The sequence below is a fragment of the Hypanus sabinus genome, chromosome 20 (assembly GCF_030144855.1).
Source record: "Hypanus sabinus isolate sHypSab1 chromosome 20, sHypSab1.hap1, whole genome shotgun sequence".
Lineage (NCBI taxonomy): Eukaryota > Metazoa > Chordata > Chondrichthyes > Myliobatiformes > Dasyatidae > Hypanus > Hypanus sabinus.
In genome coordinates this window covers 62,897,522-62,920,533 of record NC_082725.1, presented here as the reverse complement: position 1 = coordinate 62,920,533, position 23,012 = coordinate 62,897,522, and the positions used below count along the sequence as shown (strand labels likewise).

The following is a 23,012-nucleotide window of genomic DNA, read 5'->3' as shown; positions in this document are numbered from 1 at the left end:
TTCAATATAATTGTTCTCAGGATTTTGAGTATCTGCAGTATGTCAAATTAAAGGTTAATGTTTCATTTTAAACTCTGCTTAAGACAGTACATTAACTATAGAAAACTTGCCTTGTAGTGGGCTTATGGAGATATCTGCAGCATTGGTCCTGTTGGCAAAGGTCAAGGGACAGAATTCAATCTAACCTTTCGCAAAGGAGGTGGGAAGAAGTCTGAAACCCTCAAATTTTCCACTGAACATAGAACAGAGTTGCTGACAGAAGCGTTGGTAAGTATTTCATGTTTCAGAAGCACTAGCTTTTTGTATGTTGCTACAGTAATAGTATCCAACTATTAGTACTTTTTGCTTTGCATTTAAGTAAAGGTAGTAATCCATAGGTGGCCATTGTCACATTTGCTCAGATAGCTACCATAAGTGAATACACAGATTACTCTCCTTGCAGAAGCTGCTTTGTGAGGCATGTACTGAACAAGTCTTGCAGGTCAGGACCCATCTAATGACTAATAACGTGGATTTGTGGTTGTAAGATTGGAACCATCTGTGTAATGATGACCAAGTCAGGAAACAGTAATTTTGGGATTGTTATACTCAATGATACAGCTGTCAGTCTTATAACATTCTCCATAATACCCAGGGGAAGTTCGTGAAGTATTCACGCTTAGATACTTACAAACTGTTCTCAATGTAAATATTCTGAAAAGTGAGCTTCTAATGCCAAATGTTATAAGCACATGGTAAACTCTGACCCTATATTCATTTTGTGAGACTTGTATCTCTAAGTAATTTGACTTATTTTTTTCTTTTTGATGTTTTGTCTTTTCTAAAAATGTTTTCAGTTGTTTAAAAGATGTGGAACTTTATTTGCTGTCTTTTGAGTATTGTGCAATATAATTGTGTGTTCAGCCATTCAGACAGTGAGTGTTGAATACCAGTTATTTTGCAGTAGGCTTTGGGTGGAAATTAATATCTTTGTGGGCAACTTTCTTTATAACCAGGATCTTTGAGCTCACACAAAGTACACTGCAGATGCTGCAGTCAAATCAATACGTACAAACAAGCTGGATGAGCTCAGTCGGTCGGGCAGCATCTGTTGAAACAAACAGTCAATGTTTCAGGCCGAGACCCTTTGTCAGGACTGAAGGAGGAGGGGGCAGGGGCCCTATAAAGAAAGTGGGGGGAGGGTGGAAGGTGCCAGGTGAAAAACCAATTCGAGGAAAGATCAAGGGGTGGGGGAGGAGAAACGGAGGGGACAGGCAGGAGAGGTGAAGAGGGAAGGCAGAATCATGAGAGGCAGTAGAAACCAATTCTCTGGATGGTTTCAATAAAGAGTTAGAGCTCTTAAAGATAGTGGAGTCAAGAGGTATGGGGAGAAGGCAGGAACTGGGTACTGATTGTGGATATGTTTCTTGAAGATGTTGTTGATGAGGAGGAGGGTTGTGCCTGTGATGTTACTAGCTGAATCGACAATCCTCTGTAGCCTCTTGCAATTCTGTGCATTGGACCCCCTTTACCAGGCTATGATGCAACCAGTCAAAATGCTCCCCACTGTTGTACATCTATAGAAATTTACAAGTTTTTGGTGACATACCATCTCTTCTCAAACATCAGAATCAGGTTTATTATCACTGATGTGTGATGTGAAATTTGTTAACCTAGCAGCAGCAGTTCAATGTAATACATAATCTAGCAGAGAGGAAAAAAAACACATAATAAATAAGTAAATCAATTATGTATATTGAATAGATTTTTTAAAAATGTGCAAAATCAGAAATACTGTATTTTTTTTTAAAAAAAGTGAGGTAGTGTCCAAAGACTCAATGTCCATTTAGGAATTGGGTGGCAGAGGGGGAAAAAGCTGTGGCTGAATCTGAGTATGTGCCTTCAGGCTTCTGTACCTCCTACCTGATGGTAACAGTGAGAAAAGGGCATGCCCTGGGTGCTGGAGGTCCTTAATAATGGACGCTGCCATTATGAGATACAGCTCCCTAACTATGTCCTGGTACTTTGTAGGCTAATACCCAATATAGAGCTGTTTAGATTTACAACCTTCTGCAGCTTCTTTCGGTCCTTTGCAGTACCAGACAGTGATGCAGCCTGTCAGAATGCTCTACATGATACAGCTGTAGAAATTTTTGAGTGTACTTGTTGACATACCAAATCTCCAAACTCCTAATAAAGTATAGCCACTGTCTTGCCTTCATTATGACTACATCAATATGTTGGGACCAGGTTAGATCCTCAGAGATCTTGACACCCAGGAATTTGAAACTGCTCATTCTGTCCACTTCTGATCCCTCTGAGGATTAGTATGTGTTCCTTCGTCTTACCCTTCCTGAAGTCCACAATCAGCTTTTTCATCTTACTGACGTTGAGTGCTAGGTTGTTGCTGTGGCACCATTCCACTAGTTAGAACATAGAACAATACAGCACAGTGAAGGCCCTTTGGCCCACTATGTTGTGCCGACCCTTAAACCCTGCCTCCCATATAACCCTCCACCTTAAATTCCTCCATATACCTGTCTAATAGTCTCTTAAATTTCACTAGTGTATCCAACTCCACCAGTGACTCAGGCAGTGCATTCCACGCACCAACTACTCTCTGAGTAAAAAAAACCTTCCTCTAGTATCCCCCTTGAACTTTCCTCCCCTTACCTTAAAGCCATGTCCTCTTGTATTGAGCAGTGGTGCCCTGGGGAAGAGGCGCTGGCTGTCCACTCTGTCTATTCCTCTTCATATCTTGCATACCTCTATCATGTCTCCTCTCATCATCCTCCTCTCCAAAGAGTAAAGCCCTAGCTCCCTTAATCTCTGATGATAATGTATACTCTCTAAACCAGGCAGCATTCTGGTAAACCTGGTATACCCTTTCCAATGCTTCCACATCCTTCCTATAGTGAGGCAATCAGAACTGGACTCGGTACTTCAAGTGTGGCCTAACCAGAGCTTTATAGAGCTGCATCATTACCCCACCACTCTTAAACTCTATTCCCTCGACTTATGAAAGCTAACATCCCATAAGCTTTCTTAACTACCCTATCTACCTGTGAGGCAACTTTCAGGTGGACATGTACCCCCAGATCCCGCTGCTCCTCCACACTCCCAAGTAATCTGCCATTTACTTTGTACTGTTACGAACCCCGTAACTGGGTTACTTACCAGCAAAGATAGAGATGTCTGTTGGAGTCTGATGATGCTATTTTTAACAGTATTTATTAGTAAAAATACACAAAAATAATAATGCAAATATACAGATAATATACATCGTCAATACTAAACCTAAAAGTCGGGGTATAATAATAATCAATAAGAAATAAGCTTTATCGTTGTCTAGGGGATAATGAATTGTCCGATGGAAATATAAAGTTCGCTGCAGTTCACGCAGGCTGCTATCGTTTGGTTGTCGCTGTGTTGCAATTGTTGGAGAGAGAGAGAGAGGAGAATGGGAACAGTTACCACTAAGTATTTTGCCAACCTTCCTTTATGATTTCGATCCATCAGGTGTCTCGTTGTCGTGGCCGTTCAAGTGTGACCTCTCCTTTAGCTAAACCGTTCTTCTGTGATGAGCCCGCCACCCAGGCAAGGGAGGACGCACACGAGCTCCCACTGGCTTTCACTATAAAACGCTGTCACTGGATTTCTAGCATTTCTCCTGGTGCGTCTAAAGGGGTGTTCCCCAGACCTCTCTTTTATCCTCATTCATGGGGTCTCAGATGTCAATCAGGTTGGGATGATGCAATCCCTCAACCAGACCACTCTGGTTGTCCCCTGAGGGGTTTCAATGAATAGTACAGTATTCAATACACAATTCCTTCTCCAAGAGACAATGGCAGTAATCAGTTGTTCCGTTCCGCTCATGTCAGGAGACATTCCACTTAGTTGTGTATTCTGTGTGTGTCTCTCTCTCATTTCCTGGGTCTCAGACCCGAAATAATAGTGATCTTGCAATTCTCAAAAAGGAGGGGGCGACTTTGTACCCTTTGGCCCCCTCAGAGTTGCTCCACCTTCGTAACAGTACTCTGCCTTGGAGTTTGTCCTTTCAAAGTGTACCACCTCACACTTCTCTGGGTTGAACTCCATCTGCCACTTCTCAGCCCACTTCTGCATCCTATCAATGACTCTCTGCAACCTTCGACAATCCTCAACGTTACCCACACCACCACCAACCTTTGTGTCATCTGCAAACTTGCCAACCCACCCTTCTACCCCGCACATCCAGGTCATTAATAAAAATCACGAAAAATAGAGGTCCCAGAACCAATCCTTGTGGAACACCATTAGTCACAACCCTCCAATCCGAATGTACTCCCTCCACCATGACCCTCTGCCTTCTGCAGCAAGCCAATTCTGAATCCACCTGGCCAAACTTCCCTGGATCCCATGCCTTCTGACTTTCTGAATAAGCCTACCTTGTAGTACCTTGTCAAATGCATTACTAAAATCCATGTAGATCACATCCACTGCACTACCCTTATCTATATGCCTGGTCACCACCTCAAAGAACTCTATCAGGCTTGTTAGACATCATCTGCCCTTCACAAAGCCATGCTGACTGTCCATGATCAGACCATGATTCTCTGAATGCCCATAGATTTTATCTCTAAGAATCTTTTCCAACAGCTTTCCCACCACAGACGTAAGGCTCACTGATCTGTAATTACCCAGACTATCCCTACTACAGGTTTTGAACAAGGAGACAACATTTGCCTCCCTCCAATCCTCTGGTACCATTCCCGTGGACAACGAGGACATGAAGATCCTAGCCAGAGGCTCAGCAATCTCTTCCCTTGCCTCGTGGAGCAGCCTCTGGAATATTCCGTCAAGTCCTGGGGATTTATCCGTTTAACAGCTCCAGCACCTCTTCTCCCTTAATATCAACATGCTCCAGAACATCAACCTCACTCATATTGTCCTCACCATCATCAAGTTCCATCTCATTGGTGAAGACCGAAGAGAAGTATTCACTGAGGACTTTGCTCACTTCCACAGCCTCCAGGCACATCTTCCCACCTTTATCTCTAATCAGTCCTATCTTCACTCCTGTCAATCTTTTGTTCTTCACATAATTGAAGAATGCCGGGGTTTTCCTTTACCCTACTCGCCGAGGCCTTCTCATGCCCCCTTCTTGCTCTCCTCAGCCCCTTCTTAAGCTCCTTTCTTGCTACTCTATATTCCTCAATAGACTCATCTGATCCTTGCTTCCTAATCCTCATGTATGCTGCCTTCTTCCATCTGACTAGATTCTCCACCTCACTTGTCACCCACGGTTCCTTCACCCTACCATTCTTTATCTTCCTCACCGGGATAAATTTATCCCTGCAAGACAAACACCCTGCAAGAGATCCCTAAATGTCAACTGCATTTCCATAGTACATTTCCCTGCAAAAACATCATCCCAATTTGCACCCGCGAATTCTAGCCTTATAGCCTCATAATTTGCCCTTCCCCAATTAAAAATTTTCCTGTCCTCTCTGATTCTATCCTTTTCTATGATAATGTTAAAGGCCAGGGAGCAATGATCACTCACTGAGAGATCTGTGACCTGACCCGGTTCGTTACCTAATACTAGATCTAGTATGGCAATCCCCCTAGTCGGCCTGTCAACATACTGTGACCGAAATCCATCCTGGACGCACTTAACAAACTCTGCCCCGTCTGAACCATTGGAACTAACAGGTGCCAGTCAATATTAGGGAAGTTAAAGTCACCCACTATAACAACCCAGTTATTTTTGCACCTTTCCAAAATTTGCCTCCCATCTGCTCCTCGGTATCTCTGCTGCTACCAGGGGGCCTATAGAATACTTCCAATAGAGTAACTGCTCCCTTCCTGTTCTTGACTTCTACCCATACTGACTCAAAAGAGGATCCTGCTACATTACCCACCCTTTCTGTAGATGTAATAGTATCCCTCACCAGTAATGCCACCCCTCCTCCCCTCCTCCCCTTTTCCCCTCTCTCTATCTCTTTTAAAGCACTGAAATCCAGGAATACTGAGAATCCATTCCTGCCCTGGTGCCAGCCAAGTCTCTGTAATGACAACTACATCATAATTCCATGTATGTATCCAAGCTCTCAGTTTGTTCCTGATGCTTCTTGCATTGAAGTACACGCACTTTAGCCCTTCTACTTTACTATGTTTACATCCTTTATTCTGTTTCTTTCCTCAAAGCCTCTTTATATGTTAGATCTGGCAGTACTCCATGCACTATACTTGCAGCTCTCACATGACCTTTATCCTCCTCCACCTCACTATCTGCTCTAACACACTGGTTCCCCTCCCCCTGCAAATCTAGTTTAAATCCCCCAGAGCAGTACCAGCAAACCTTCCCGCAAGGATGTTAGTCCCACTCTAGTTCAGGTGCAACCCGTCCCGTCGGAGCAGGTCCCACCTTCCCTGGAACAAGGCCCACTTGTCCAAAAACATGAGCCCCCCCCCCCCCCCCATACCAACTCCTTAGCCAAATATTTAGCTGCATTATCTTCCAATTTCTAGCCTCACTAGCACGTGGCACAGGTAGCAATCCTGAGATTACAACCCTGGAGGTCTTGTCCTTCAACTTTGCACCTAACTCCCTGAATTCTCTTTGTAGGACCTCCTCCTCCTTCCTATCCATGTCATTGGTCCCTACATGGACCACAACATCTGGCTGCTCACCCTCCCTTTTGAGAATATGGAGAACTCGATCTGGGATATAGCTGACCCTGGCACCAGGGAGGCAACAGATCTTCCAGGATTCTCGATCTCTTCCACAGAACTTCTTACCTGTCCCCCTAATTATCAAATCCCTATCACTACTGCTCTCTTCTTTTCCTTCCCTTCTGAGCTGAGGGTCCAGTCTCGGTGCCAGAGATGCAACCACCGCAACTTGTCCCTGGTAGGTTGTCCCCACCAACAGTATTCAAAACGGTATACTTGTTATTGATGGGAATGACCGCAGGGGTGCTCTGCTCGTTCTGTCTATTCCCCTTCCCTCTCCTGACAGTCACCCAGCTATCTGCCTCTGCCTCACGAATGATCTGAAGTTCATCCAGTTCCATTTCCCTAACTCGGTTTCTCCAGAGCTGCAGCTGGATACACTTTTTACAGGTGCAGTCATCAGGGACAGTTGTGCTCGCCCTGACTTCCCACATACTGCAAATGGAGCACTCAACTGCCCTAACTGCTGTCTCCATTACCTACTCCTAAGTTAATTAGAGTTATTACAGAGGAGAGTTACGAGAATGTTACCTGGGTTTCAGCACCTAAGTTACAGGGAAAGATTGAACAAGTTAGGTCTTTATTCTTTGGAGATTAGAAGGTTGAGGGGAGACTTGATAGAGGTATTTAAAGTTATGAGGGGGATAGATAGAGTTGACGTGGATAGGTTTTTTCCATTGAGAGTAGGGGAGATTCAAACAAGAAGACATGAGTTGAGAGTGAAGGGGCAAAAGTTTAGGGGTAACACAAGGGGGAACTTCTTTACTCAGAGTGGTAGCTGTGTGGAACGAGAGGCAATTTTGATATTGTCATTTAAAAAAAAAATTTGGATAGGTATATGGACAGGAAAGGAATGGAGGGTTATGGGCTGAGTGCATGCTGATGGGACTAGATGAGAGTAAGTGTTCGGCACGGACTAGAAGTGCTGAGATGGCCTGTTTCCGTGCTATAATTGTTATATGGTTATATTAAAGGAGCTTACCCGGCCTTACCTCACTGGGAGCAAGCTTGTCCTCAGCCTCTGCTTGCCGAAGCCTCTTGAGTCAAAGCCTTCCTACTCTGTCTCCCACTACTGTCACCTGCTCCGTTAATCTGTCCACTTTTTAAACTGTCCCGTTGCCTCACTTTCACGCGCTTGTGCAGTCGTGCCCCGTTCAAACTACCGAAGAAATGACCTAGAGCGAAGAGTTGGTATATCTCACTCCTGTGCGCCCTCTCGTCACCACCTGAGATTCTACCAACAATGGTTGTATCGTCAGCAAATTTGTAGATGGTATTTGAGCTATGCCTAGCCACACAGTCATGTGTATACTGAGAGTAGTGCAGTGGGCCAAGCACACACCCATGAGATACGCCAGTGTTGATCATCAGCGAGGAGGAGATGTTATCACCAATCTGCACAAACTGTGGTCTTCTGGTTAGGAAGCTGAAGATCCAATTGCAGAGGGAGGATGGTGAGAGTGATGGTATTAAATGCTGAGCTATAGTCAATGAACAGCATCCTGACATAGGTGTTTGTGTTGTCTAGGTGGTCTAAAGCCATGTGGAAAGCCATTGAGACTGTATCTGCTGTTGACCTATTATGGCAATGGGCAAATTGCAATGGGTCTGGGTCCAGGTCCTTGCTGAGGCAGGAGTTCAGTCTATTCATAACCAAGCTCTCAAAGCATTTCATCACTGTCGATGTGAGTGCTACCAGACGATAGTCATTAAGACAGCCCACATTATTCTTCTTTGGCACTGGTATAATTGTTGCCTTTTTGAAGCAAGAGGGAACTTCCACCCATATCAGTGAGAGGTTGAAAATGTCCTTGAATACTCCAGCGAGTTCATTGGCACAAGTTTTCAGAGCCTTACCAGGTACTCCAATGGGACCTTTCGCCTTACGAGGGTCTGATATTGGCCTCTGAGACAGATCACAGGGTCATCAGGTGAAGCAGGGATCTTCCTTTCAAAGCATGCATAGAAGGCATGGGGATCATCTGGTAGTGAAGCATCGCTGCCATTCATACTATTGTCGCTTTATCACCTGCACGTGTTGTGAAATTTGTTAACTTAGAAGCAACAGCAGTATAATACAGTACATGACAAAAATAAATACATAAATCATTTATAGTAAATACGGTAGTGGTGGCATCCGTTAGTCTCACGAGACCATGGATCTGCGTCTGGAAGTTTTCCAGGGTGCAGGCCCGGGCAAGGTTTTATGGAAGACTGGCAGTTGCCCAAGCAGCAAGTCTCCCCTCCCCATGCCATCGATGTTGTCTAAGGGAAGGACAAGGGCCGATACAACTTGGCACCGGTGTCATTGTAGGAGTTGCCAGAACGAGGTTAAAGACAAAGTAGGACTGCCTTAGGGACACCAGCTCCGGATTTGTCCTTGGGGTTTACTCCCGAAGCATTTCCCATGAGTGGGTATGGCCACAAGACAGCGGAGGTTTGAAATCAGTGTTTTCCCTCTCAGATTGACTGCCTTCCCAGGCTGATAAGCTCCATCTACTCAAAGCACAGGACCTGCCTTTGCCTCTTCTTTTGTCAGTAGAAACAGTTCCGCCGGGCTTAGAGGCTAAGCCACACGAGAAGGCCAGGAGTTGGACTTGGTCGTAAAAGGCTATTTTAGTCACATGCCGTGAGGAGCACTTTTAGGTAGTGGGAGCTTGTCCCCACTACCACTCCACGGCTTGACAACCTTAGGAACCACAGTAAGTATATTAAAGTTAGGTTAAAACAATGCAAAATAGACGTAATATAAAAATAGAGAGGTAATGTTCATGAATTCACTTATTCATTTAGGAATCAAATGGCAGAGGGGAAGAAGCTGTTTCTGAATCGCTGAGTATGTGTCTTTGGGCTTCTGTAGCTCTTTCTCTTTCTCTCTGAGGAGAGGGCATGTCCTGGGTGATGGGGTTCCTTGATAATGGATATTGCCTTTCTGAGACACCACTCCCCAAAGTTGTCTTGGATACTTTGGAGGCTAGTTCCCAAGATGGAGCTGGTTAATTTTACAGCTTGTAATGAAGAGCCACTACTGCCTTCATGACTGCATCAATGTGTTGGGCTCAGGATGTATCCCCTGAGATGTTGATGCCCAGGAACTTGCAGCTGCTCACCTTTTCCACCCTCTTGCCCCTTGATGAGGCTTGCTGCATGTCTCCCAACTTCCTCTTATGAAGTTTCCAATCAATTCCTTGGTCTTGTTGACATTGAGTGTCAGGTTGTAGTTGCAACGTCATTCAGCCAGCCAGTCTATCTCACTCCTGTATACCAACTCATTGCCTTCTAAGATTTCACGCACAAGTATCATTTGGAAATTTATAAATGGCATTTGAGCTATGTCATACAGTCATGACAATAGAGAGTAGAGCACACATCCTTAAGGTGCATCTGTGTTGATCCTGAATGAGGAGGAGATGTTATCACTGATCCATACTGATTGTAGTTTCGACATGAGGAAGTTCAGGATCCATTTGCGGAGGGAGGTACAGAGGCCTTGAACCTCAAGTACAAAGTGTTTGAACTTTTTTCTTTTGCTGAGCTACATCTTGGTACAGTTGTGTTGATCATTAAATTGCTTACACTCAAAGATCAACATGTTTCATAGAAGAATGTCTGTTTATGATGCTGAATGCTAGCAGACTCCAGAACCACTTATAGTGTGTGTGTGTGTGTGTGTGTGTGTGTGTGTGTGTGTGTACTTCATTCTGAAGGAATCCAATTGCTAAGTACTCCAATTTTACAGGACTTAGATATTATCTGATTGAATCATCAGCAATAGTTGAAAATGTTTGCAGAGTGGATCTTGTAATAATTTGCAAATAATAGAATTACAAAATCTATAGATAATTCTATTTTTACATACATCGAACATTTCCTCTTTAAAGACTATGTCAAATGACATTAATAGTTGTGTGCTGCTCTGATCTCCCAGAATCTGTTGTCATTTTACTTGAAAATAATCTTCCTTTCTCCCTTCCCATCAACCCAAACTACCGGCATACTTCTACATACTTTTCCTGAAGTCCTTTAACTTTGTTTTGAGTCAGTGGTTCCTTTAACTCCCTTCTGTATTCCTCCAAAGTAAATCTCATTAACATAAATAATATTCTGCAAGACTTACAAAAAATAAACCATTTCTCCTCGTATTCTTTGGCATCCTTGTTTACCATACCAAATCCATCCATGGACAAGTTCTGTCCTATTGTAAACAGAATAAGAAGAGATAATTTTCTGCTTCTAGCTATTATTCTGCTGTCCCAAAAGATCCATCGTTGGTCCCGTCCATCTCATTTACATACTGCCACTTACCAACATTTGATTCATAAAACCAAGGTGTATCTCACAGCCTCTTTTTTTAACCCCTTCACTATTTTTAAATTGGCAGGCTCTTTATCTGATTTACAATAATAGATGGGGCATATTTTCTCCTACTAAACATTTAGAAATCTTGATACTTTATATTTTGCTATTTTTGATCCTGAGATGAGCTCTTTAAGACATCAATCTACTGCCCAACTCAGTTGAATTATTGTCCAATTTTATCCCTGCCTTCATTCAACTGCTGAAATCCCTATTTGTCTTTATCTTTAGATCTGACTATTCCAATTTATCTTGGCTGGCTTTTCTCACATTGTACTTGGTAAACCTGAGACTGTCTTTAATTCTGCAAGTATCCTGCTGACAATCTTGCATGGTGATTATTTAGTTACTATTTACTGAGGTACAGCATGGTATGGGCTCTTCCGGCCCTTTGAGCTGTGCTGTCCAGCAACCCCAAATTAACCCTGGCCTAATCACAGGGCAATTTACAAAGACCAGTTAACCTAACCAGTATGTCTTTGGACTTTTGGAGGAAACCAGAGTACCCAGAGAAAATCTACACATTCTACAGCGAGGATGTACAGACTCCTTATAGATTAATTAAAAATTGAATTCTGAACCCTGCCCCAAGCTCTAATAGTGTCCTGTTAACCGCTACATACCATGGCACTGAAAGAGCTAGTTTTGGTTAGTCAATACTTTTAAATAAGTCACTTTTCTGAATTCCTATCATTGTCTGAATTTTTTATCTATCGTATCAGACTGAAAGCCACCCATTTCTCTCCCCCTTCAGTTTTGGCTTCTTGATCCTGAAGTTTAATTACTTACCATTAGCAGTACCTTCAGCAGAGCCCATAAATATCTCTACTATTTTTGTCTATCTTAATTTTTAGTTATTTATGCTAATAACTCTTGGGTCAGTTGCACTTTATTTGATAACCACCTTAGCAAATTTTATCAAGTTGTTTGAACTATTGGTAATAGAAAGACATTTTTCCACCAAGGAATAGGCAGCAAATGGATCAAGTTGTGGATTTGTATTTTAAAATGTATCAATATCTAGTACTATCTAAGGTATTTGTCCTACATTGTATTTAATCATTACAAGGTTTGACATAGGGAATCATTACCCCTATGTAGGGAATCAAACATATGAATCATTAAGAGGACATTGGCAATTTGTATTCTGTTTGCATCGTGGGGAGTTAGCAATTTCTGTGGTTTTTTTTGCTGAGTTGATTAACTATTGATTGTATTACCTTGATCAGAAAATTGCCTTGTTGATTACTTAAACAATTATGGATCTTTGTTTTTGTATAGCGGTTCAGGACCGAATTTTCAGAGGGAAAAATCACTGGAAAGGTAAACTGCCAGTTACGCTCTTAAGAATTCTTGCCTATGATGAATTTTTAATGCCCTTGAATAAATTATTGTTGAGCATTTTACCATTAGCAAGCTTCCTGCATCAATGAAAATTTAAATGCTTTTCAGTCTTCTAGAGCATTTTTATGAAGCTGCATCTGATGTCATTAATTTTTCTCTGGCAGTTTCTTGAGTTGAACTTTGTAAGCTTTGTAATTCACATTAGCAATTTTTTTCTTGCACTGTGCATTTCAGAAAGCGAAGTTTAAATAATAAATATTAAATTCGCATCTAAGACTTCACTATTAAATTTGATGCCTACTTCGAGAATTCATAATTGTTCTAGTCAAATACTTGTCATTTTGATGGTTGATTGGATAAACCCATTGATTTTAATCTGGGAATGTCTGGGGCAGGGTGATGTTTGAAGTCCAGATAATGCGCCCTCAGTTACGAATAATTCAATTGACTCTATTTCAATATGCCTGCATATCTTTATGGGTAAAGATGTAAAATAATGTCCAGTGGTGCAGTATTGAAATTCTTGAGGTTACATGTAATGCATGCACTGTAGATACCTATAAGGTGCATCGAATTATGAAATTACTTATGCTGTACATATACAGTTGGGTGCTTTGAATTATTTAAGGCCAAGGATATCATATCACTTTTTATCCTGTTTTGGTTTCTGTAACATTGGTATATGTGAAATGTTTTTTTTTATTGGGGTTGGTCCAATGGGAATGTGTGGCTCCTGAGTTTAATGGTAACATGTAGATGTATACTGCTTTATACACCTGTATGCAACAGGTGAATATAGAAACTTACTCCCCCGCCCCCCCCCCGAAAATGCAAAATATTGTAGAAACTAAATTTGAGAGAAGAAAATGCATGTAACTTTTGGATTGTTTTAGCACAAATAGTGCAAATATCTGTCATTAAAAATGAAGCTGATACTTTCTTTAATTTTAATAGATAAAATTCTTCCTGTTATATAGCCAGGTTTTATAAAATTTTGAAATGCGAACATGAATTTATTCAACATTTTGAATCCAATTTTGGCAGGGTCCTGGGAAGTGGTATTGGGCACTTGTATGTTGGGAAAACTTGTAAGTTGGCACTTGTATGTTGTAAATACCCACAAGAAGGGTGTTGTCAGAGATGCAAAATTACTGCTTTGTTTTCTCTCCTTAGCGCTATAACTGTTACAAGCATCATTGGACAGATACACGAAAGTCCGTTGTCCTTGAAGTTACTCCTGGAGGAATAGATCAGATTGATCCTTCAACTAATAAAGTTCTTTGTTCCTATGACTACAAAAACATTGAAGGATTTGCAGAGCTGTCAGATTACCAGGGAGGCTTTTGTATAATTCATGGAGGGTTTAGTCGATTGGTAAGCTTTGCTTTATGTCATGCTTTTTTGTTTTAAGTACAGTAGATTCTGGTTGATTGACACACATCAGGACCAGTACATTTTGCCCAATTAAGTGGCTGCTCTGATTAATTGAAGTTTTATAGAAATAGTTAAAATATATTTTAAAAAAACGCCCTACCATTTACAGGCAGTCCCTGGGTTATGTATGAGTTCTGTTCCTGTGTCCGTCTTTAAGTTGGATTTGTACGGAAGTCAGAACAAGTACATCTGGTATTATTTAGCGTCAGTTAGTCAAACGTTTGTCTTAGCATATAGTATATATTTTACCTTTTTATGCATATAAAACACTTAAGAACCATATGTATTCCAATAATTAAACCACTGCGTTGCTTAGTAATAATTGTAGCTTTCATTGGGGCAGCGCCTTTCGAATGCTCCATTATTCTCACTTTATCCGTTATCCTTTAAAGTTGTTCCGATCGTTGACTGACTGTAGCCTAATGCTTTTCCAATAATCGATGGCATTTCACCTCTTTCCAATCGCTTTATTATTTCCACTATTTTCAATCGCGATCGCTTCCAGTCAGTGGAACAGAAACACTGCGGGCGGCAGTTCCCAAGCTTTGCCGGCTCCCGAGGTCCGATGGGTCCTAAGGACCAACGTATTGAGACAGGCTAAATGGGACAAGTGGGGGCTGTGCTGGGTTTGGGTGTTTGATCATCCATGATATTCCTCGTGGGAATTTAAACTGGAGGTGGCAGTGTTTTTTTTTACGAGGTCAAGTTGTGAGCTCAACATCAACCCAACACGGATGGTACGGGAGTCTCTGGATCGACCCAGCACGGGAATGGTCTACCACTGGATTGAACTCGGAAACCTCCATTCTCCAGCCCAGCGCTGATCTTACTGCGCCATCAGCCGACCGGAACGGGGGGGGGATCAGGGTGAATCTTAATTTAAGCCAAATACAAAGTTAAACACTCAACACAGTGTCAACGGCAGCGACTTAAAATGGCTGACAGTGTCGCAATCCGACTTAAAATGGCGGACAGCATTCTCCTTCCTCGGTTCGTAAGTACAAGTTGTCCGTAAGTCAGATGTTTGTAACTTGAGGACTACCTGTAACTTGAATGAAATACAGAACAAATGAGAAAACTAACAATATTACTACAGCACTATAAAAGTGTAGTTCCAAATAGTTATCGATGGAAGAATTCATCCACAATATAAACTGGTGTTTTTTGATTAATTGTGAACATTTTAGTGCAGGCACCCAGTGCAGGTAATGGGCTGCCTTCATACAATGTGTTTGATGATTTCGTCCTCCAAATCTTCACCATTGTAATATTTAAGATGATTGTCAATATCTTAATTCTTCATGGTTTCTGACTTTTTGAAGTAGTGAAATAATTTCATTTTCACTTCCAGTCATGCTGGCATCTCCAAGTTTGAATGCTTTAAACTGCAGTGAGCAAAACATTTCTGAATTGCCTTGATGGTTATTTCTCACCAACTGTTAGTGACAAAAATTATTGCATTTCGAATACAAACTCGCACAACTGATACTATTTTTAAAAACTGTACACTCTAATCATGGTAACGGCCACATAATTGCTTCTGATTGATGTTAGTTTAATATCTCCTGCCTCAATTAAGTTCCGTAGTGTCCCAAATAAGTGGAGGATTCCCATCCATTTTTTCCATTAGCTTTTCTTAAAAAGTGGTCCCAAATAAGCACCTGCCCTGTTTACCCGATGACCCTTAGACTGAAATCTACAACAGAGCTTTACCAAGATGGATCTCTCGCAGATCGGTGGCAGTTATTTAAAAAGGGAGCTTCGCGAGCATTTGTCCGTTGTACGTGGCCTATCAGTGGCAATAACCGGAGCATCATTCATGAGACAGATAGCAGGGAAAGTTCAGGCATAAAAGGGAGACGCTGCCTAGCAGGAACAGTTATTGGTGGAGTGCTCTGAGGCAGAGTGGTAGGGCTTTGGCTCATTCGGGCTTCTGTGATATTGGGTCGGGGCGAGATAAGTTACCTGTGAGGAATGGAAACAGGAAGTATGTCTGTGAGGCTGGTATTCTGTACCGGGTGTCAGATGTAGGAAGTCTGGGAGACTCACAGCCTCCTGGATGGCCACATCTGCACCAGGTGTGTTGAGCTGCAGCTCCCTAGGGACTGCTTGAGGAAATTGGAGATGCAGCTCAATGACCTTTGTCTGGTCATGGGAAGTGAGGAGGTGACAGAGAGAAGCTATAGGCAAGTAGTCACACTGGGGCCTTGGGAGACAGTTAAGTGGGTAACAGGAGAAGGAAGGGGAAGAGTCAGATACTAGAGAGTACCTCTGTGGCTGTCCCGCTTAACAATAAGTTCTCCTATTTGAGTACTGTTGGCGGGGGGGGGGGGGGGGGGGTGGTGGGAAAGGCCTACCTGGGGGAAGCAACAGTGGCCGTGCCTCTGGCACAGTCTGGCCCTGTGGCTCAGAAGGGTAAGGAGAGGAAATGTGGATGCAGGAAAGAAACATGAATGGTAGTTGCCTTCCAAGTACCAGGGTCTGGGATGTTTCTGATCGCGTCCATGATATCCTGAAGTGGGAAGGTGAACAGTCAGAGGTTGTAGTACATATTGCTGCCAACAATTTGAGTAGGAATGGGGAGGAGGTCCTGAAAACAGACTACAGGAATTAGGAAGACGTTGAGAAGCAGGACCTCAAAGGTAGTAATCGAACTGAAGAGATGGAGGAACGGGCAGTTGAGTCACAAATAGAGAAAACTTGGAGACAGTGTGAGAGGGAGGATAGGCAGGTGATAGACAAGGGATACACTCAGACAGATGGCTTGAGATGTCTATTTAAATGCAAGAAGCATCGTGAACAAACCGGACGAGCTTAGATCGTGTATCACCACTTGGAGCTATGATGTTGTGACCATTACAGAGACTTGGATGGCTCAGGGGCAGGAATGATTCCTTACAGTGCCACACTTTAGATGTTTCAGAAAGGTCAGGGAGGCAAAAGAGGTGGGGACATGTCACTGCTGATCAGAAATAGTGCCATGGTTGCAGTTCTAATGAGACAGGGAAAGGATGTTAAGGTACAGGAACAGTGGTGTAGAAAGTCTGTTGAAAATCTAGTCAAGAAAAAAAAAGAAAAGCTTACAAAAGGTTTAAAAAAAATCTAGGTAATGATAGGCATCTAGAAGATTATAAGGTTAGCAGGAAGGAGCTTAAGAATGAAATTAGGAGAGCCAGAAGAGGACGTGAGAAGGCCTTGGCGAGCAGGATTAAAGAAAGCCCTAAGGCATTCTATAAGTATGTGAAGAGCAAGAGGATAAGGTCTGAGAGAACAGGACCAATCAAGTGTGACAGTGGAAAAGTGTGTATGGAACTGAAGGAGATAGCAGAGGTACTTAATGAATACTTTGCTTCAGTATTCACTATGAAAAAGGATCTTGGCAATTGTAGTGATGACTTAACAGTGGATTGAAAAGTTAAATATATCGACATTAAGAAAGAGGATGTGCTGGAGCTTTTGGAAAGCATGAAGTTTGATAAGTTTCTGGGAACGGATGAGATGTACCCCAGGCTTCTGTGGGAGGCGAGGGAGGAGATTGTTGAGCATCTGGCAGTGATCTTTCCAACAACAATGGTGATGGGAGAGGTTCGGGAGGACTGGAGAGTTGCAGATGCTGTTCCCTTATTCAAGAAAGGGAGTAGAGATAGTCCAGGAAATTATAGAGCAGTGAGTCTTACTTCAGTGGTTGGTAAGTTGATGGAAGTGATCCTGAGAGGCAGGATTTATGAAGATTTGGAGAGGCATACTATGATATAGTCAGCATGGCTTTGTCAAAGGCAGGTCGTGCCTTACGAGCCTGATTGAATTTTTTGAGGATGTGACTAAACATATTGAAGGTAGAGCTGTAGGTGTACTGTATATGGATTTCAGCAAGGCATTTGATAAGGTACCCCATGCATGGCTTATTGAGAAAGTAAGGAGGCATGGGATCCAAGGGGACATTGCTTTGTGGATCCCAAATTGGCTTGCCCACAGAAGGCAAAGAGTGGTTGTGATGGGTAATATTCTGCATGAAGGTTGGTGATCAGTGGTGTGCATCAGGAATCAGTTCTGGGACCCCTTCTCTTTGTGATTTTTATAAATGACCTGGATGAGGAACTGGAGGGATGGGTGAGTAAATTTGCTGACGAAACAATGGTTAGGGGTGTTGTGAATAGTATGGAAGACTGTCAGAGGTTATAGCGGGATATCGATAGGATACAAAACTGGGCTGAGAAGTGGCAGATGGAGTTCAACCCAGATAAGTGTGAAGTGGTTTATTTTGGTAGGTCAAGTATGATGGCAGAATATAATATTAATGGTAAGACTCTTGGCAGTTTGGAGGATCAGAGGGATCTTGGGGTCTGAGTCTATAGGACACAAAGCAGCTGTGCAGGTTGACTGTGTGGTTAAGAAGGCATACAGTCCATTGGCCTTCATCAACCGTGGGATTGAGTTTAAGAGCCAAGAGGTAATGTTACAGCTATATAGGACTGTGGACAGACCTCATTTGGAGTACTTTGCTCAGTTCTGGTCACCTCACTACAGGAAGGATGTGGAAACTATAGAAAGGGTGCAGAGGAGATTTACAAGGATGTTGCCTGGATTGGGGAGCATGCCTTATGAGAATAGGTTGAGTATACTTGACTTTTTCTCCTTGGAGTGATTGGAGATGGGAGGTGACCTGATAGAGATGCCTAAGATGATAGCCATTGATCACGTGGATAGTCAGAGGCTTTTTCCCAGAGCTGAAATGGCTAACACGAGTGCACGGTTTTAAGCTGTTTGGAAGTAGGTAAGGTAAGTTTTTAACGCAGAGAGTGGTGAGTACGTGGAATGGGCTGCAGGCAACGGTGGTGGAGGCAGATACAATAGGGTGTTTTAAGAGACTTTTAAATAGGTTCATGGAGCTTAGAAAAATAGAAAGCTATGGTAATTTCAAAAGTACATATGTGTTTGGCACAGCATTGTGGGCAGAAGGGCCTGTATTGTGCTGTAGGTTTTCTATGTTTCTACTGTATTTAATAACTCTTGTCATACTCAGTTTTGAAGTTTTTAAATTAAATTTTTTAAATGTTTATCCTTATTGTTTGGAATGTAACCTGTGCCATATCCAGCATAGCATTGTACTAATGACCTGCACCTTTCATCTTCACTTATTGTCTGGTTTCAACCTCAGCTCCATACAAGTTGAATTATCCATGTTCATTACAAAGCACTAATCTCTCATTCAATTCTCTGAAGTATTTGTGCCCCTCAAACTCTGACTTATTGAGCATCCCTTCATTTAATCACTCAATTGTTGGTAAGGTCCCTCAAGTCTAAAAATCCTTTTCTAAACTGCCTCTCCAGCTTTTTCTTTTCTGTCACTCTCAGGAGATACAGGAGCCTTAGGTCCCATACCACCAGGTTCACGAACAGTAGTCATGAACAGCTTCACTCCACAACAATGAACACAACCTATTGACTCACTTTCCACTCGTTCTCAGTATTTATTAATTTTTAGTATATACACAGTTTGTCATCATTTGCACATAGGTTGCTTGTCAATCTTTGTGTAATTTTCATTGATTCTAATGTATTTTTGTTCTACTGTGAATCCCTGCAAGAAAATGGAATCTATAATATTTGGTGACGTAGACCTACTTGGATAATAAATTTACTTTGATGTTTGAACTTTAAAAAGTAGCTCCAGCCAACTGTTTGGTCATGTGTCCTAAACTATGTGGTTAATTGCCACTTGTTGATGTTCCTTGTGATATTTTCATATTAAATTATCCTTTAAATGCAACTCTTTAAATTTTGTTGTGGCATCCACCTGTTCAATGTTTTTCACAATTCTAGCTTTTTGCACATACGGTTTGGTATCAATTGGTTTCTGTATTTTGAATTTGATACATTCAAAGTCCTGGCATTCCTCACTATAACTTGTCTCAATTCCTATTGTGAATTTTTCTGTTTGTCCAAGTATTTTGTCATATGCCTTAATGATTCCTTGTGTGACTCGAATGCCTTAGGTGCTTGTGACCCTCTTCATAATGAGGCTACATGCTGTCGATAGCTCTTGCAAGATCACTTTGCAATACAATAATTCATTCTCAATCAACACTCTTGTGATTCTAGCACCTCTTTGCATCTGAACAAAGGGAAGAGATCATCAAAAGTGCAATTGACCATGCGGGCAATTTCATTGGCATTTCTCTACGTATCCGGAAAGACCAATTTGAATTTGATTTGTACCAGAGTCATCGCTTTGGAAAATACAGCAATGATGAATCCATTACATCACTAGCAGAATTCATTGTGCAAAAAATTGCACAAAGGCATCAGGTACATTGCATTCAAGTTGCAGCATTCCTCAGTTGAGTATAAACTGCTGGAGTAATGTTGTAATGTATTTTTTCCACCCCGAGCTATATGCAGTCATCTAATTGCCTTTGTATTATGTAGCAATATCAAGTTAGCAATTCTGTTTATCTACTGGAAATAACTTTTCTACAAATTATATTCTAGGATCCAGTAAAGAGAGTATTAGCACTTACAGAAACATGTTTAGTGGAGCGAGATCCAGCTACGTACAATATTGTGACATTGAAACCTTTAGGAGAGGTTTGTATCGCTTTTGATCAATGTATTGTATCTAAGATAAATAGTGTTGATTTACTGACTTATTTAGTGGCCAGTGAATGACAAATAATCGTCAATTTCCTACCCTTTTAGGCTATCCAAACACAGTTTCAAGTACAGTAACAATTGCTTAAGTGACACTGAAAAACCTGAAATGGGAGTTAAAGCTCCAAAAGTATTGTTTTTAAATAGTATTGAATCATTTGAGTTATTGGGTATCTTGTAGACCACTAGTTTTAATGGTCAAGCTTAGCACAATTGCAGAGTTAATAAGATTACTGCCTTGTAGTTCCAGTGGCCTAGACCCAATCCTAACCTGGGATACTGGCAATGTGAAGTTCCTTCATTCTCTTCATTATGGTGTGGGTTTCCCCCAGTTACCCTATACCTTTCAACATTTTAAAGCTGTATAGCTTAGGTTAATTGTCCACTGTAAATTGTCCCTAGTGTGGGGAGTTGTGGAATCTGTGGACAGTTGATGGAAATGAGTAAAATTAAAATGAACAAATGTAAGTGGTGCTTTTTGGTCAGCACAAAAGTTTTTGTGTGACTCGTAGTGATGTTTTAAGTGTTTCCAGTAAGAATAATATGCTGCTTTAGTGAACTGTTAATAGCAAAAAAGTAGTGCTTAATATCTTAGTTTGAAAATGAAGAAAAACATGTAGTACATAGAACACTACAGCACAGTTAGAGCCTTCAGCCCATGATGTTATACCAGCCTTTTAACCTACTCTTGGGTCAATCAAATCTTTCCGTCCTACATAGCCCTCTATCTTTCTATTATTCATGTGCCTATTGAAGAATTATTTTTAATATCCATAATGTATCTGCCTCGACAAGCACCCCGGTAGTGTGTTCTACACACCTACCACTCTCGCCTTTGACAATTCCCCCTTCCCATACCTTTCTGCAATCTCCTTAAAATTATGCCGCCCTGTATTGACCATTTCTGCCTCGGGTGGGTTGGGGGTGGTTGTAATTATCTAGCTTTCTGCTCAATCTATCCTTTTTACTGTCTTGTACACCTCTATCATCCCCCTCTTTTCCTAAGAGAAAAGCCCTTGCTTGCTCAGCCTATTCTTATAACACATATTGACTAATCTAGACAGCAACCTTTTAAATCACTCTGTATTTTCTCTGAAGCTTCCACATCCTTGCTATAATAAGGTGACCAGAACTGAACACAATACTCCAGCTGTGGTCTAATCAGGGTCTTGTAGAGCTGCACCATCACCTCATGGCCCTGAACTCATACTCTTGGTCTGTTTCTTAAGTTGTTTCTACTTCAGCTTAAGTTAGTAAGTGCTCTTTTGGATTTTCAGCTAGTGCGATTGGCTTGTGTATTCTGCAATTACTTTTTAAGTTTTAATCAAAAGTGATTGAAGTTGTTTTCTATTAGTGAAATTATTCATGTTTCTTCATTCCTTACATCCTTTCCACAGATATTTGCTCTCGTGCTTGACTCTGAAAATCCTCAGCGGTTTAACATCGAATATATTAAAGGGCAAGTTTATAAATACTCATCAACTGAAAGGTATGATATTTTAGAACTCCCAGAATTTTGTCTGGATTGGGCATCAGGGAGAAGAATAGCAAACAATCTGAGATTTCCTTGTTACTACCTTCCAAGCATTGCATTCGAGATCCTTGCTATTTCTGGGGATGTGGGGGTGCAGGGTGTTGCTTTCATTGCAAGTATGCAAGCTCTTGGTGAATCTGCCCCTGGACTATTATATATAGTTTTGTCATCTTCTCTTAAGAACGTATTTGGCCAAGATGGTGCCACGTATGGCAGACATGTTGCGAGTGCTTTATATGGACTTTACAGTATACTGCTAATTTCTGCAATTTCCTTTGCATTTCTTGTTCAAGAAGCAGGAAGTCACATCAGATGTGATCGGTTGACTCTTCTGAGCATTGGGAAGATGGTATTTACCCACAATGTGCTGCCTTTTCTTCACTGGAAACCCCTGCTTAGACAATCCATGGGAGGCTCATTTATTGCACCGTCGCTACCTTGGAAGCAGCGCTGGAGGTGAGGGAAAGGGCTGGTGTCCTGGTGAGGTTGAGACAGTATGCTTAACAGCTGCTGCTCCCTGCCATACTCCAGGCTAACGTCAGTCCCTGGACAACGAGTTGTGTGAACTGAGAGCCGGAGGCGGAGTCCTACCAGTGGAGATCTGCTTGAGATACTGAATCATCGGGCCTTCTGGGTTCTCTCTACTCCAGGCAGACAGGTCTAAACACCACTCTGGGAAGAGTAAAGGGGGTAGGGTATGCTTCATGGTCAATAATGCTTGGTGAGAACCCCGGAATGTGCATGTACTCAAATCCTTTTGTTGCACGTATCTGAAATGCCTGGTACTGCTGTGTAGACCTTTCTGGCTGCCTAGAGAATTCACGGCTGTTATTATCACAGCTGTATATTCCACCACAGGCTGATACTGACCTGGCTTTCAAGGATCCGTATAAGACAATCAGCACCCTGGAGACTGTACACCAGAGGCTGCTTTCATCATTGCCGGAGACTTTAATCAAGTGTCACTGACTAAAGTCTCGCCAAAGTTTTGTCAACA

At 42.0% G+C, this 23,012-nt stretch overlaps 1 protein-coding gene across 5 annotated transcripts in view; it reads left to right on the top strand.

The window, feature by feature from the left end:
• Window positions 1–23,012, top strand: part of LOC132378588 (dnaJ homolog subfamily C member 13) — a 190,033-nt gene that overhangs the window by 28,084 nt on the left and 138,937 nt on the right. For 4 of the 5 annotated variants that reach the window (XM_059945635.1, XM_059945634.1, XM_059945632.1 and 1 more), the window contains 6 exons: window positions 118–267; window positions 12,334–12,375; window positions 13,570–13,770; window positions 19,933–20,139; window positions 20,323–20,418; window positions 21,879–21,970. In XM_059945635.1, coding sequence (XP_059801618.1) covers window positions 118–267; window positions 12,334–12,375; window positions 13,570–13,770; window positions 19,933–20,139; window positions 20,323–20,418; window positions 21,879–21,970 — 788 coding nt within the window. The remainder of the gene's footprint in view (window positions 1–117; window positions 268–12,333; window positions 12,376–13,569; window positions 13,771–19,932; window positions 20,140–20,322; window positions 20,419–21,878; window positions 21,971–23,012) is intronic. The other variant, XM_059945636.1, reaches the window with a different exon arrangement.